The sequence below is a fragment of the Adelges cooleyi genome, unplaced genomic scaffold, assembly GCF_023614345.1.
Source record: "Adelges cooleyi isolate 19-005CV unplaced genomic scaffold, UGA_ACOO_1.1 ACOO_flye_CR_arks_rails_tigmint_CR_PRNA_574, whole genome shotgun sequence".
NCBI lineage: Eukaryota > Metazoa > Arthropoda > Insecta > Hemiptera > Adelgidae > Adelges > Adelges cooleyi.
In genome coordinates, this window is record NW_026096268.1 from 297,304 (window position 1) to 313,864 (window position 16,561).

Sequence of the window (16,561 nt, forward strand, 5' to 3'; positions counted from 1 at the left end):
TCTACAATACTTAAAACATTTTCAAATAACCTGCTGTTTCTTCTTAGTCTTTTTTTTTTTTTAGGAAAAACTAAAAATTTAACTAAATACGCAATAATATAAAGAATTATAGATGGATTATTACGGAGGAGGATGATGATGGATAATTAATAATTATGGAGGGATTATGGAGGAGGATCGTGGAGATCTTTGGAGGAGAATCGTGAAGGGTTTATGGAGAAGGATCATGGAGGGATTATGGAGGATGAGGATGGAGGAAAATAATGGAGGGATTACGGAGGACGAGGATGAGTTAGGGTCAACATCAACGTCAACATCAACATCAACGTGTTTGTGTGTGGATGTGCGTGTGTGTGAGTGTTTATATGTGTGAGTGTGGGTATGCGTGTGTGTGTGTGTGTGTGTGTGTGTGTGAGAATCTTCCTTTATACCCCTCCATGATTCTCCTCCATAAATCTCTTCTATACTCTCTCTATAATCCTCCTTCATAATCCCTCCATGATCCTCCTCCATAAATATCTTCTATAATTCTCCTTTATCCTCCTCCTCCATAATCCCTTCATAATTCATAAATACTCCTCTATATTCCTCCCCCATATTCCTCCATTATCCTCTTCCATATTCCTCCATATTATTTAATGATATTTACGTGACATTTAAAAACACATATATATTAATGACGTTTATTGATGAGTATTTACAATTTTTATAATATGCAAATGTAACAAAATATCTATACAAATAATAATTATAATTTTTCTTTTATTTGTTTACAAAATATGTGTTTTGGGGGATCTGTTTAAATTAGAGTACCAACTGGTCATTATTAATCGAGAACTAATTTGTAGTGTAAAACTAATTAGATAAGGGTAGTGTATAGAGTATCAATTAAAAATTGAGTATTCAAATTAAGTAATACCTACGAATTTTAAATGCCCTTTTTTGATTAAAAAGATTGACTGGCCGGTACCACGTAGTACTGATATGACACAGTACAAAATATATCAAGCTTAATGTTACAAACGGTTTTACAATGGACGGTTGTATAAATGTTGTATAATATTAATTATATAATTAAAAATTATACCTACTGTGTCTCTTATACAGTGTCGTATACTGTGTCTTATACTGTGTCTCTTTATTTACAATTAATTTACAAAAGTTTGACACTAATTTGGAATTGATAGGATAATGTAGGGGGCCAAAATTGAGCGAAGGTACAAACAGAATGCCTAAGTCCTGAACCTGGCTAACGCGATGAATGGATAGTCCGCTTAGTTTGTAGTTAAAGCGTTTATTGTTTGACGAATTTATGAATTAAAAATCACCTTTTTATAAACCTTTTACATTGTAGACTTTAGAATTCGTTAATACTATTATTAATAACAATAGAATTTATTATGATATAGTTTAGTTGAAACGGTTTTTAGCATGAGAATATATAAAATAGTTTAAGACCGTGTAAGTAAAAATTAAGAAACTATGTTTTAAAACCATTGAAATCTTTATTATTGGAGTCCTAGGGTATCTAAGAAAAATCACTGTTAAAAATGATATATTTAAAATGTGTTATTTATTACTACATACCTAATAAAATATGTAAAAAAAACTTATGAGTAAATTATTACTCATATTGGGAATTTCAACAGTCAGCTGTCAGACTACCTCTGTTGAACTAATGCAATTTTACAGATATAACTAAACTGTATTATTTTGTATCAATATTATACTTCTCGGGCAATTTTTTAAAAATGTTTTACGATAAATGGTTACCAGAAGTTTTGGTAACGATTTTATAAATAAATAATATCAAAATGCATGCCGATTTTTCGAATCGACCGTAATAATATGCTTTTGCCCATTTCTCGTATGACAACAATATATCTTTAAGACTATTTCCAACCTACATTTCCTTAATTAATTCCAATTAACCGATGGCGTTTCCGTCTGTTCTGGTAAACATCAGCTACAAGGTTTGAATGAACAAGTGAACTACTACAAACAGGAACTACTAATATAAAAAAATTAAAATCGTATGTCGCACAATACAATTCATTACATTTTTCATACAAATGTCATCGGCGTGGGATGTCTCGTCAATGAAAGAATTAACTTTCTTAGGTCCATTTTGTTCCACTTTTATTAGGTTAATTGCATTGTAAATTACGGCTAATTTTCATTTTGGTGGCAGACGACCAGTGTAGTCCCCAGAAATATTTTACAGCGGTTGAACTGTTCAACGGCTCAATTTTGAAAAGCAAAAAATAAATTAAACATTTTTTTTGACAAGTTCCTATGTTTTTTTGTGACTATGTGCTCAACATAATATGTTTTGGTGGTATTTGTCACATATAAATTAATTTAATTTTAAATTGTATCACACAGACAGTATATTTTTTTGCACAGCCTTAAATTAGTTAAGATTTTATTTTTGGTTTTCTGACAACCAAGTTGATAACAAATGTCACCAAAATCAGATATTTACATATTATTTAGAATTACCCAGTAATATTAATTAATAAATCAAAATAGATCCTTTTGTCAATAATTTATTTTTGGGTACAAGACCAAGTGCATAACGCACACTTTTAACATTTTTAATTTTATTAGAATTTTGATTCTAAAAATGTTTAAACATTATATTTTTTTATTACATATTTTTCCTTACTAATAAAAACCTTTTTTAGAAGCTATAATAATTAAGTTATTTAATTGTATACATCATCTCAAAAATTACATAGTGTCACTTATACCTTTCTGGTTCTTGCCATTATTATTTTCTTTTAATCTACTAATAAAATTAATTTGAACCTAGCATTTACTATGCAAAAAATTATATATATATATATATAATTATTAAATATGACCGATAGTTACAACAAGATTTAGTGTTTACTATATTTGTTAATTTTGACAAAATTAGAAGTTTCTAAATACCTATACATTATATTGAATAATGGCAAAATTGTATGTTTAGTAAAAACAAATCGATCAAGAAGTGGGTACATAAAATAAAAACTAACTAAAATGTATTAAATCAAAGACTATGATAACTATGTCGCCATCTATTAGATATAATCTCAAATACTATAGTGCGATTCTGTAAAGATCATAATGCAACAATTAAAACATTTTAAATGGTTGTTACTATATAGTATTTTTTTTATATGTTAACTATTTACATTACTCGCTGCAACAAAATTGAAATCTCACTTAAAGAATAAGACCTAAAAAAGGATTGTACGACCGATTCTTTTAAAATCCTTCCTTGTCGTTCTGGTGCAAATATAATACTAACTAATAATAGGTCATACCTACTAACTTACCGTGTAGCTTATGTGACTTGTAGCACCGCGCAGCTTCATTGTAGACTTTGGTAAATTTTTACTTTTTAGTAGTAAGATGAAGAATAGCTTAAGTTCTGAACCCTGCTCGAAAGTCAGACGTTTCAAAAATGAATTACCTATTAAAAACCATCGTATTTTTCATTTCAATGTATAATTAATGTATACATATATTGATGTTTTATGTATGATATCAGTTCAGATTATTGAAAAAAAAAATGATGGCTTCATATTATATTATTACCAGGTATTTAGCTCAGTAATTTCGGTTAATACACTTTGATTATTTACTAATCATATCGTCAACATTAAACATACTTCAATCGCGTTAATACTAATAATTAATAAACCATTATGTATTACACTTAATTTATCACAGCTGCTGTCAACTGTCGTTTGTTTCACCGGCTACCGCATCTACCCACATTGTTATTGTCGGTAAGTATGGATATGTTGAACACACTGATTTCCATATTAATTGTGAATACTTATGCGTCGACTTTACTCCCAATATTATAACTTCGATGTTGTCCTTGCAGTCAGGATTAAACGCATATAGTATAGGATTTTAGGCGCCACCATAACAGTTCTAATTCAAAAAACAATTATTAAACGCCTGCTAAACCGTCAGCTTATCCAAATAACTCATTTTCTCTCTATGGCTATATAAGAGCCCTCTACGAGCTTAATCTTTTCAGTAAGAGTACCAACACCTTCACATCAGTTTGTTGTGTGATTTTTCTATGTGCTTAGGTAATTGATACACAACCAAGTTTGATTTTAAAAGTAATTTTTTAAAAATCAAATTCGATAACCGCAAGCAACTGAATACAATTTTGACGCAGTTCGATAGAAAGTATTTAAGGAGGCGATTCGACTTAACCCTTAAGTTTGTTTATTCATTTAATTGAACTCTGTTATTGTGGCTAAAGACACAACTCTAAAATCACTATGTACTTCTAAAGATACACAAAATCTCTTAAACAGTTTTTAAGCATATTTTCTTTTAAAGCTAATTAATTAGTATTTCTTAAAACATAAGTGCATATATTTTTAATTAATTTTAAGTTGAAATTTGTTCAATGACTAAAATTGATTTGTTCTCTTATGCACGACAGAAAATCACGGACGTTGACTTTTGACCAAACGCAGGTAATAATATATGTTAATTAATAAATTAAAAACTATAAAAGAACGGCACGATAATGACCAAAAACTATTTGGACAAAAAATGTAGTCAAATAAGGGCATAGTATATAACAAATTTTTGAAAAAAACATGCAAAAAAAAAGCCAACGGCACGTAGTGTTCCCAAGCGGTCACCCATCCAAGTACTAACTACGCCCGACGTTGCTTAACTTCAGTGATCGGACGAGAACTGGTGTATTCAACGTGGTATGGTCGTTGGCGATAGAAGGTTAGGTTTTTTAGATATTTCACTATAATTAGAAAATGATTCGCCGTGGAAAATACTTGTCACTAGTGAAGTTTTTACCCGAACTAAAATAACATGTTTAAATAAAAACACACAAAATCTTTTTAATATTTGCTTGCTATCAAAGTATTATGAACGCACTTCTTAAAATGAATTATAATACTACAAAACTTAAAAAGAAACGTTATAACAAACTAATTTTTACTATTATACATTATTTATAAACTTACATTACATTGTTTATATATATTTCCAAAACCTAAAAATAAATAAATAATTTCAAAATATAGGCGGATAGGTAATAGAAAATAATATAAAATTATAATACAACAGCTATTTGTAGGTAAATCAAAAGTAAACGTAATTTTGAATAGCACCTACGCAATATTGATAATGTCTTAATATCAATGTGTAAAAAATTCACACGAACTTGTATTTTTGTCTATTAAAAAATTACTTTTAGTTAGATAATATATTTCTGTGATGTATTGAATAAGGTCTTAAAAATACTATTTAGAGTTTTGTATATTTTTTATTATCAAAATATAGTAACAGTCAACAAATGTTATATACTATGTAACAAAAGGCGAAGAGTGAGGTAGGTAAGTAACTGAAAATAAGGACCTTCACTTTACAACCCCCCTTCATACATTTCCGATCACTCTTTAAAATGTAATTATTATCTAATATCTAGGTATATAAATGTAAATATATACAATTAACTAATTAAGCGATGGAAATAAAAAGAAAATGGTAATCCGTTTCCACTGTCCTTGGGTCAGATTCAAATCGAACGTACTTACGTGACGACTGTTACTATTTTAAAATGTACTTATTATTTTTGAACGCATCAAAATAACATAGCCGTGGCCGTTTAAGTTAGGTTCGAGAAGCAAATTGATAGGTATATGTAGGTACACGGATTGTTCAAACGTCGCGAAATCCACTTCCAAGCACACCACGTTAAAAACGCCAGGTGATAACACACGTTGTTATCACTTTTCCAGCGGTGCCAGCTCTGCTATTCGTTATCAGTTTTACTGTCCCGACGGAGGAAGTGGCCGATCTGTTCCGCTTGGTCGACCGTGTTGGGCAGCTTGATGTTTTTACTCTCCGGCAGAGTCATGGTGATGGCGGCCACCAAAAACGCGGTCACTCCGAACACTAACATGGTCACATACTCTCCAAAGTATACCGCCTGGAAAAATACCACAGAGAGCTCCGTTTTAGACTGGAAGCTGCGACCTTGGATCACGAGTGAAAGTCAAATAAGAGAGCCTGAACTGAAAACACTCTTTTCTAAAACTTCTCTATCGTCCCGAGATTTCGTTTGCTTTTATTATTTTTAAAAAACGTCGTGTCTTAGTTTGATCGTATGTACTACCTATTTGTGTACTTACTAAAAGCGTGGTTTGCGGCGCTAACATGGAACCGACTCGCCCCATCATTGAGCACACGGCCAAAAGGGTGGCTCGCATGCGCGTGGGGAATATTTCTACGGTCAACATGTACACAATGCAAAACGCCACTGATATGGCCAGCTTGCTGATCATGAACATCGACAACTTGACCCACATGTAATCTGTCGGGCAAACAAAATCAAATACATTTTAACGATGCGTTTGAGTGAAATTGTCACTATAAAACAACTAGTTTACCTGGCGGCGTCAAGTTGTAACACACAGAGGTGACTCCGCTGAGTAAGCACATTGTCACCAGCGACGATTTCCTGGACAATTCTTCCATTATGAACCAGTTGAGCAAACAGGATGGTACCTCGACAAACGTGACCAACATGAAGTTGATGTACTTGTCGCCGGCAATGTCCGTGGCGTTGATCGACAGACCGTAGTACACAAGAGTTATGCCAATCCTGCGGATAAAATCCATAATTTGCAAAGTATAAAAACGAAATAGATTTTTATAACAATATCAGCATCGTCATGTACCAAACTAGTGAACACCGAATAGTTCTGAGAAAGATCATCGGTGAGCGGATTATGTCTCGAAGGATACTGGCTTTGGATTTCACCCCGTCGCCGTCGGTCAAGTAACTTGTGCTCTAGAAAATATTATAAGCCATTCATTTTCAATTGCACAATCATGCGTTCTACCATAGTCATGGGTTTACGTATTGGGAGTGCTGATCAATAGTACTGAAATAGTTGGGTTAGTTGGTGTCGGCGAAACTATAAACTACACTAAGTGGTTTCAACGTAAATATAATATTTTTGCATAATATTAAGGGATAAAATTATCCCACATAATTTCCTATCTTCATATTGTTAATAAAGTACATATGCCGTGTAACAATAATTATAGTGACACATGATAACATAAAATTGTCTCTTTGAACTTCTTGATCTATACAATCTAGATTATGTATATAGATTATATCGTTAGGTAGACATTAAAATAAGTATTCTATAAACAGTTGATTTATCACTTTTGCATAATAATTATTTGATGTATATCGTCTATCTTACACTGTGTACACCCTTATCGCGTTATATGTATATTTCCAATGGGTAACGAATACGATTATTATAAAAACCAATGCAGATAACACGTGATTTGTATTATATAGGGTATATATGTATATATATTTTATTGGGAGATAACCAAGGTACTCGTATATACAAGCGTAATTTTTTTAAACTTAATTTTGATGATAAAGTTGTGACTCTTGACTCGAGAAAAAACTGTAATATTTCAACGAGACGTTTGAATGAAATAACGATTAAATTGATGTCATTAAATTTTACTTAAATTTTCTCAAAATGGAAATTATTAATATTATGTTATTAAATGTTATAATAGTTTGGCCAACCAAATGATCGACCTTTTTCGCGTTTAGTTTAGGTGTACTCTTAGAAAACCAATTAAAGTCTGCATAATGTCTATGATTTATTTTAGCACTTATGTCATTTGTCTTAACACAATTATTGTATTATAGTATTTTTGGTTAATTGCTTTTATTATAGACGACTGCAGACTGCACTTAAAAGAAGTCGATAAGGTCATTACTATAGCATTATAATAACAGGGTACTTCGCTAATTTATTGGTCAATGTACAGCTAGACGTATTTCGTGTTAAAAGTACACAATTAAAATTACCTCCAACTGCATGTTTGACAAATCCGGTAAGTGTTTCTTGTTGGTTTTCGCTATGTTGTGGAGAATTTTGATCACCTTATCCTTTTTGCCTTGCATTTCCAACCATCTCATCGATTCTTCAGTTAGCCTAAGTGCAAAAGAATCAGTTATTTGGACGTGCAGATGGTAACGGTTGCGAATCTACCCACCAGAAGTACAACAAAAACAGCAATCCTGGAACGTTGGATATTTGCAACAGTAACCTCCAGTCCTTGACTTGACTAGCGATAAAAGCTACCAGCATTCCACCGAACGGATAAAATGTTTCCAGTAAAGAATAGAATACTACCCTTTGCTTGGGCAATACCAATTCCATGGCTAAAAATATCATAATTAATTACATTTTTTAGTATGTTTATTCTGTTGTGTTGTTATTATATTATCATTTCATCCAATGGCTTCGGTAGGAAATGAGTATGATGACGCTGCGATACTGCAGTCAATAAATTCATTTAAGTGCAGTTGTTCATTTTAAAATTTGTTTAACAACCTAGCCATACAGTGTTTTGATTTAGACAATTGAGATTACGTATAACTGACAGCTATAGAGGCTAGATATATATTTTGAATATGGTCTCTAGGCAGTCGCTTAACCCTTCGGCGGGCGCGTGGCAGCACTGAGTGATGTTATCCCATTGATTTCTTATGATAACAAAAAAAGCGCGCCCACCGGAGGGTTAACCAGAAAAAAAAGGGTCTGCAAGTAGGTAGCACTTAAAGCTGTTCACGATATAATTATTTTGTTTTAGGAAGGTAATTAGTCGTAAGAGTGGCTGAAAAAAATGATTTTTTCCACACGAACTTGTACGTTAGCAAACTTTATAAATATATACATACTTTTACAGTAGATTTGGACTCAATGATAAGTTTATAAAACGAACAAACGTACCCAGTACGAAGGTAATGGTGTATACACCGCTGGAGACTATAGACGACAAAAGTTCTAGAACCAGGAACATCGTGTAACTAACTGAGAGCGATTGGATGATACTTAAGATGGCCGACGAGACCGCACCGAATATCATTCCGAACTTTCGACCAAATCTACGAGAAAAGCCGTTCAAAATTAATTAGGCAATTTGTGAATTACATTTGTATATGGACTCACTTGTCTGCGATCATACCCGAAAGTGGTATGCCCACGAATTGTCCAAAGTTGTTGACCGTTCCCACCATAGATAACTTCCATTTGTTGTCTTCGCACATCAGTCCAAACTGAAAAACAAATGAATACAAGACATTTAGAGACCGCTAAAATGTTTACTTCCGGCACTCGTCTCTTTACAAATTATTTCCCAAGCCAGATAGGTTATCCCCTGTTACCCTGTTCGAGTCTAATTTAAAACAAACTAGAGTTTGAGACATTATTAAACTGGGAAACGATCAAAGTTAAATTTTAGAGAGCCCGCAACAATAAACCTGTAAAATAAAATTGCACTTTGGTGAGTAACCAAAAAAAAATATGACTGATACAGAGTTTTCCTTTTATTTTGAACGAGACGTTTCTGGCACACAACAACCCTGTAGCTTCTTTCTACCGGATGTTCACTTTATTATCTCGCCATATATATATTCTTCAATTCCATTTCAATTCTCTTGCATAATTACTAATGCCAAATACTTGCACACCATTGCATTCGTTCACGACGTACTAATCGAATTGCATAATTGAACGATTACGATCGCATTCCGAGGTTATTCTTATCGCCATCGATTATACACTTAAACAACTCACAAAAGTAAATTATTATCTATAGTTTTTTTTATCAAGTGTACTAACCTCCGTGCCGATGGTGATTTCGTGATCTTCGAAAACCCAATCGCCGTTGCGGCATGTTTCTATGATAGTCTGATTGAAGTCTCGCGGAAGACACTGATCGCTTTTCGTACCATTGTCGTAAACCATTGCCTTGCCGTACCGCTCACACTTGTAAGGGTGGCCCGTCTCCTCTCTGAAAGGCGTAGAGTACTGCAACCATTCCGGGTTGTACGTAAGTTTGGTATTGCCAGAAGTGTCTTCGCACCCTGGCACTTGACACCTGTAATAGAAAAACAATCGTTTATGAAAGAAAACTAACTACGAAGGATAATTAGGGTTATAAGTCAGGTTAGCTACAACGATTGTTCGTCTCGTCAAGTTTGTATAACTTGCCAAATGTTAGGTAATACGTTTTATTTGAGCGAGATGTAGATTTTATTTAAAAAAAAAAACATACCCTTTTGTACAACCTTAATTTGGAGAATACACACTTGTTCTGAAACTATAACCGTGTAAGAAATTGTGTGTTCATATTAAAATCTGAGGCGTATTTTAGAACGAGATTTGGAATGCAAAATGCAAGAAATAAGTTTGCACTTTTCACATGAGACATACGGTAGTTGTAGATTATTTTTCAGGAGGGATTACAATATTTTTCATAATTTTTTTGACAAAACACGAAGCAAAGCTTAAGCCTAGATATCATTACTATGAAATTACGTAAAATTATTAGTAAAAATCTGATATAAAATTAAACTATACTCTCTACTTATGTTCATTTCTTAGCTGTTAACGTATACTGATAAAACAGATGCATTGAACAAATTATGTTATTAAATAATTTGTTGTTAAAAAAATATATAAATACGAGTAGTAAGTATATTATATTATATTATTTTATTTATTAGATTTTTTTTTTATTACTTTATCGCTAAACTGCAATTGGCTGTACGAGCTTTTAATATAAGGTAATTAACTTTCTATCACGTTTAAACGGGAATAATGCATTTCACAATAGACCGGAGGAGCAGACAAGTATTTTAATTGTTGATAATAATCATTTGATAGTTTCAATCTCGTATGCAAATTATTTACTGTCTTGGCGTGCATCTATAAGAATAGATAAGACAAAATATGGCGGGTTTATAATTTGTTTTAGAGAGAACAACGGGTTGCCAAATGACACAGTAATTACTAATAGACATTCGTTACAATTAAGTTTAGATACTAATAAGGTTAAAATAAATAAAATATAAAAGTTATATACAAAGAAAGATAAAAATAAAATAATATTATTAATAGTTATAAAGTATAAATCAATTGTCAATAGATGGTTCATAAATGGATACATTTTTACTTTTGTGCAGGCGTTTTGCCGTATAACGTTTATTAAATGATAAGTGATAGCTTTTGATAACAAACTTAAATATTAATTTAAGTTTTTTAAATGTCTTTTCTCTAGTTTTTTTTTAAACAATGAAATGTCACAGTCCTGGACAAATCACTCAATCGCTTTAGCAAATAAGCATATTAGCACTTAGCGGTTTATGTCAATAGACATCCAAGACTTAACAAGTTAACTACTTCATTTGAAAAGTATTTACTGTAGAGAGTACTTCCTTCTTAGTCTTTTTCCTTATATAGTAATATTTTAACTAACATATATAACCAAAAGCATACAGAGACAGCAAGTTCATTTTGAAAAACTCATCAAGCTTAAGGAAAACTAAATCTAATGTTGTACGCAGTTAAATTTCGGTTAGCTGTTAGTAATGAGTAATGACTTTATAATAAATATATTATTGAGCTATCAATATAGACCATTTAATTGTCTTCTGAGTAATATCTTATTCTTATACACGTCTTTCCAATTAAAATTTAATTGAATGTATTAACATAATAGATTCAAGTTCAAAATTGTTTTAAACAGAACTTGACATTTGTTGGAGAGGAAGATTAACGCATCACTTTAAACGATAATTTACAAAACAATAGATTTAGCATTGTATAAATTAAATCGCTCACATTAATAATATGTATATTTTACATAACAATGTATATAATTATAATAATTTTTATTGGCATTACTTAAGTTTCACCTGTGAGTAGTGTGATGTAATAATTGTTTGCTGTTTTACAGCGAGACAATCTGGTACTTCTTTCACCCTTCACTGCATGATTTTTTTTTTTATAAAAAAAATATGTGCGTTGAGTACCTACTTAATACTACTTAAAAAATGAAAAAGTAATTGTTGAGTTTTAGTTTTGCGAAAAACGCCTAATTTTAAATTGAAAATCGTGCAATACAAGTGTCAGTACAATACTATATGAATATAAATACAACTTAATCATTAATTTTTTTTTAAGAAATAACATCCTAGTTTAACATTTGTAACTCAATATCTCTGCCCCTCAGCTTCGTCGGTTAGGTTAGTATTTAAGTGCGACATCACTTATAATTAGGCTGTAGATAAGTAAAATCAAGCCTAAATTTTAATACAAAACGTTTAAAGTGAAGAGTGTTTTCCTTATTAGTTTTCATAGTTGGCAAGCTATAGTGTGTTAGCTATATTATGAAGTTGAATATATTTCACTACATAATATGACTATAAAGTAATACCTATTAATTTGGATATAGAGTGATCTAAATGCTTTGACACGCTAATTTAACGATTATTTTTAATTAAACAAAAAATACGAACCATATAGAAAGTTATCTTATACGAATAAAAAAAAAAAAAAGCGGCCAAATCCAATTATTATAATAGTACAAAAAACAAACGATTCAAAGTAAATTAACAAAATTCATAGCACTGATAACAGCTCGCATCGTCAATTACATTTAAGTTATTGTAAACTAAACACTAAACAGTATTTTGTGTAACAATCATATTAATACTTTTGTTATCATCATTAAGAGGGCAGAAGCCGCCACGCCGGCCATTTATAGGCAATTTTTTGCAAAATCTTAACTTAAAGGTTAAACTGTGATGTGTAATTATTAGTTCAGTAATTAGGACTCTTTTTTGGTAGTTAATTTATTTTTCAGACTATCACAGCACCCTTGACAGCAATTAAAAAAAAAAACAATTTCATCTTAACATAGCTACGCAGAATGTGTTTTACTCGGTCCATAGTGATTTTAGAGCGAAAACAACTATTATAAAATCGAAATATAAGTTATAACAGCATTTTGAAGACGATGACATAACCGTTTTTTTTACTTCTATAAATATCTGTAACTTTTATTTTTGCCTTAAAATCACCCAGAAAGCCGTATTTTTGAAACGCGTGAACACATTTTTGTACCGCGTTTTTCGCCGGTGTGGCGTCCTCTACAATAGCATTTATTAAGGCGCATTGTATAGGCAAATTTCGCTAAAACATAACATTAGGCTAACATTTTTAAACATACATATTACCACAGTAAAGAAGTATCTATTTTGATAATTATTTTTTTTTTCAACTTTTATGACGCATATAGGATCTATTTTTGTACAAAAACACATGTTTCTACTCCAAACGTACTGTCCTTACGAATGCATTGATTAAAGTTTTTTAAAAAACATTTGAATTCTTCATAACGTTTTCAAGGAAATATTATAGAAATCACCGATGTGGCGTCCTCTTAGTTTGAATTCTATGCATTTCCCTGACTTTATTTGAAATCATTTTATTTTATTTTATTTGACTGTAAATTAACTTTCAATAGTCGTGTTGAACGTTAATAATCATGTTAAATGTACAAAGAATAAAGCTATAAAAACTTTGTAACTAATACCCTATTTGACTGTAACTCAAACTTGGTGTATCGCTTTACTTATATGTCATAAAACCGAAGGGCTACCTGTATTTCAAATCGCCGGCGGTGAAGACATATGTTACCGGAGATATGTTGGAAAACATGAGCACCAATCCAAACAAGATGCATTTTGTTATTTGATACCTGCCCATCCCCGCGGACACCAAAACGTCGTCGATATCCATTTTATTATGTTTCTTTATTGCGCTTGTATCTTCTGTAAAAGTTCCTATTGCGTTATTGGAATATTGTTGCGGTTTGAAAATCCGGTCGAGTGCTGTCCACGTGGAAGCGACAAGACGACTAGATTACCGGCGAAGTCACCGTGTCGTCCGTGGCCGACGGCAAGTGGAAGACTATCAGTGCAACTGACAGCCTATCTATCACTCAAGTATAATATTATGTACAATCATAAATCGTAATTCGTATGAGATATACATAATATGTACCGGGTGATTGGTTAGTTATGGCCCAGTCATTAACTTGGAAGAAATTAGTTTTTTTAATTTTTTTCTTTTTCATACCTTCATAGTTGTTAGTCGGGACAAATTATATTTTTAAAAAATATAACCCCATCCCTTATATTATTTAAAAAACCGTAGGAGCTTAAGTTTTTAAATGGTAACGTATACGATATTTGTTTAATTTTTTTAAACTAATAATAATTTGCTAAACATTATTTTCACTGGTCGATAACTAGTTTTGGATAGTCATTTTCAAAATTATTTAAGTTTAAAATTTAAGTCTGGAGGGTAAGTGCGATCGGGGTACGCGTACAGATAAAAATATCTCTACTCTTCACCCTTCCTTCCCTCCTAAATTTTAAACTTAAATAACTTTGAAAATAATTACCCAAAACTAGTTATCGACCAGTCAAAATGTTCAGCAAATTATTATTAATTTAAAAAGTTAAACAAATATCATATACGTTACCATTTAAAAAACTTAAGTTCTTTAAGTACGTTTTTTGACATACATTTTTCCCAGCTAATAACTATAAACATAAAAAACAATTCAAATTTCTTCCAAGTTATTATTGGCTCGGCCATAGTTAACCAATCACCCGGTATGTATATGATTAATTTTATTTAAAATAATATTCTGTTGTACGGTATGCGTGTTTCTCTGGCAAATTATATAGATACAGTCGCGCTCTGTCGCACAAGGCGCTAAACGCCGACGTTTTAATACAAGTCCTATAAGATGTCCGTCGGGTCTGCCTGTATATATAATAGCAATAATAGGCAACCGTAATCTCCGTTCAATACAATTCTAATAAATTACATTTATCATTACTGTGCGTGACGATAACCCCCAGAAGAATCGTAAACCCCGAAAAACATGTGGTTTGACGTTCAGTCGTCCAGCCGTTATCTGCTCCCTGGACCCAACCCGCCAGACTGGAGGAATAGGCACAGATTTATACAATAAACTGGATTGTTAACCAGTGATAATAATAGAGGTCAACGTCGGCTATTTTGTGGGATTTATGTGTGTATAAATTAATGTAGATAGGTATATATCTTAAATCTTAATTGTCGTAAGCAGTGATATCAGTTATAAACATGTGGAAAGGTTCTAATTTTCACAAATATCGCGGAAACGGGTACCTTCAAATATCTCTATTGGCGGCATGTACACTTTGCAATCTAGTTTATTATATATTATATACAAGGTGATCAACTTATTGTGGACCATTAAATATCTCGCTGGGTTTAATAAGATATTACATTTTTTCTTTACACATAGTGTTTTTATGCAATGCGATCTAAATTTCTCGCCATTTGTTTGTTTTTACTCCCTCCCAACTTTTTTTGATGGAAACTTTTGAAATTTAAATGGTAACGCATACATTTCATTGACTTTTTAAATTGAGAACAATATATTAACAATTTCGACTGGGCGATAACCAGTTTTAGATAACTATTTTTGAAGTTATTGAAGTTTCAAGTTCAGGGCAAGAGGAAAGGTGAAGTGTAGTATTATTTTTATAAGCGCGCAAGATATTGTATTTACAATGGTTTTTTTTATTTATTTTTTTTGTGTTTGTACCCCCGATATTTTTTAAGCTACTGAACTGATTTCTTCGTGTAGCAGCTCTCAAGATCAGAAATCGTACTTGTAAGGTACTTTATTAGACTAAAAGTTTTAAAAGGTTAATCCCTTCCCCGTCAAAATCGAGAAAAGGCCGAAAAACATTTGCTTATGAAATCTGGAAAACACCAGATAACGAGAATTGTGATTTTAAAAGAATAGCAAATAAAGCATTTGCAAAAACTATATATTAATTATGCAATAAGCAATGGAACCTCTACAGTCCGGTATACAGCTATAATCCAAGCTACTACATCCTACGATTATAAACATTTTTGAAATCTTAAATATTTACCAATAATTTACATCTAAATGAATGGCGACTTAGATTGTCTCGAATTTTAATGAAAATACATTTTAAAGTACCATTGGTAACTGTTAAAAATGAATGTAAGAATACTTTTACAGGAATGTATCATGTATGTAAGGTCAGTTAAAAAATAACCTAAAACACGGTCACGGCTGTAGATTGTAAACTGCATACACCGGTTACCAGTTACCACTATCTGCTCCAATTATTGGAATTACCGCCTTTGCCAATCCGGACCTCAAGTGATCACTGATTTAATTTCTAGAAGAAAAAAATCATAATTTTAAAAATCGTATAATATAAAATATTACAAGGTTACTTATAATATAATGTTACGAATATATTATATCAACATAATATGTCTGTAAAGTATTTGCAATTTTACTGAATTTGCGGGTTTTGTTATTCTTCATACTGATATAATTTCGATTTATTCTTCAGCTTTTGGGGCTTTAAAAGTCGAACAAATATATTTTTGATATTATAGTTCTAGACAACAGTTGAACTTGATCATCGACTTCAGTGTCTTCTTGGTATTCACAGAGATGGTATCAGTCTATCAGATCGAATTGGGAACCGTTTAAATAAAGGTCATCTTTGATTGATTAATTCGACTTATGTTATCGCCTTATGCGGTAAAAATAATTGATAAAAAATCTA

At 31.7% G+C, this 16,561-nt stretch overlaps 1 protein-coding gene and 1 non-coding gene across 2 annotated transcripts; both read right to left on the bottom strand.

Annotated features, from left to right (window-relative positions):
- Positions 1–4,634: 4,634 nt before the first annotated feature.
- LOC126843842 (5S ribosomal RNA) lies at positions 4,635–4,753 on the bottom strand. Its single transcript, XR_007686488.1, has one exon. It is a non-coding gene; the product is annotated as a 5S ribosomal RNA (ribosomal RNA).
- Positions 4,754–5,122: 369 nt separating this feature from the next.
- LOC126842907 (solute carrier family 22 member 4-like) lies at positions 5,123–13,865 on the bottom strand. Its single transcript, XM_050580126.1, has 10 exons — positions 13,543–13,865; positions 9,717–9,975; positions 9,045–9,151; positions 8,826–8,980; positions 8,086–8,254; positions 7,898–8,024; positions 6,729–6,841; positions 6,438–6,652; positions 6,180–6,361; positions 5,123–5,977 (listed from the first exon to the last, which is right to left on the bottom strand). The coding sequence occupies exons 1-10, from the start codon at positions 13,680–13,682 to the stop codon at positions 5,801–5,803; spliced, it is 1,644 nt and encodes a 547-aa protein (XP_050436083.1). The 5' UTR covers positions 13,683–13,865; the 3' UTR covers positions 5,123–5,800.
- Positions 13,866–16,561: the final 2,696 nt, after the last annotated feature.

Excerpts from the sequence above, each read along its gene's own strand:
- LOC126842907 (XM_050580126.1), bottom strand. The coding sequence starts at position 13,682 with ATGGATATCGACGACGTTTTGGTGTCCGCGGGGATGGGCAGGTATCAA. Across the intron at positions 8,255-8,825 it reads CACCATTACCTTCGTACTGG|CCATGGAATTGGTATTGCCC; the intron begins GTACGTTTGTTC and ends TGATATTTTTAG. Across the intron at positions 8,025-8,085 it reads CTGTTTTTGTTGTACTTCTG|GCTAACTGAAGAATCGATGA; the intron begins GTGGGTAGATTC and ends TTTTGCACTTAG.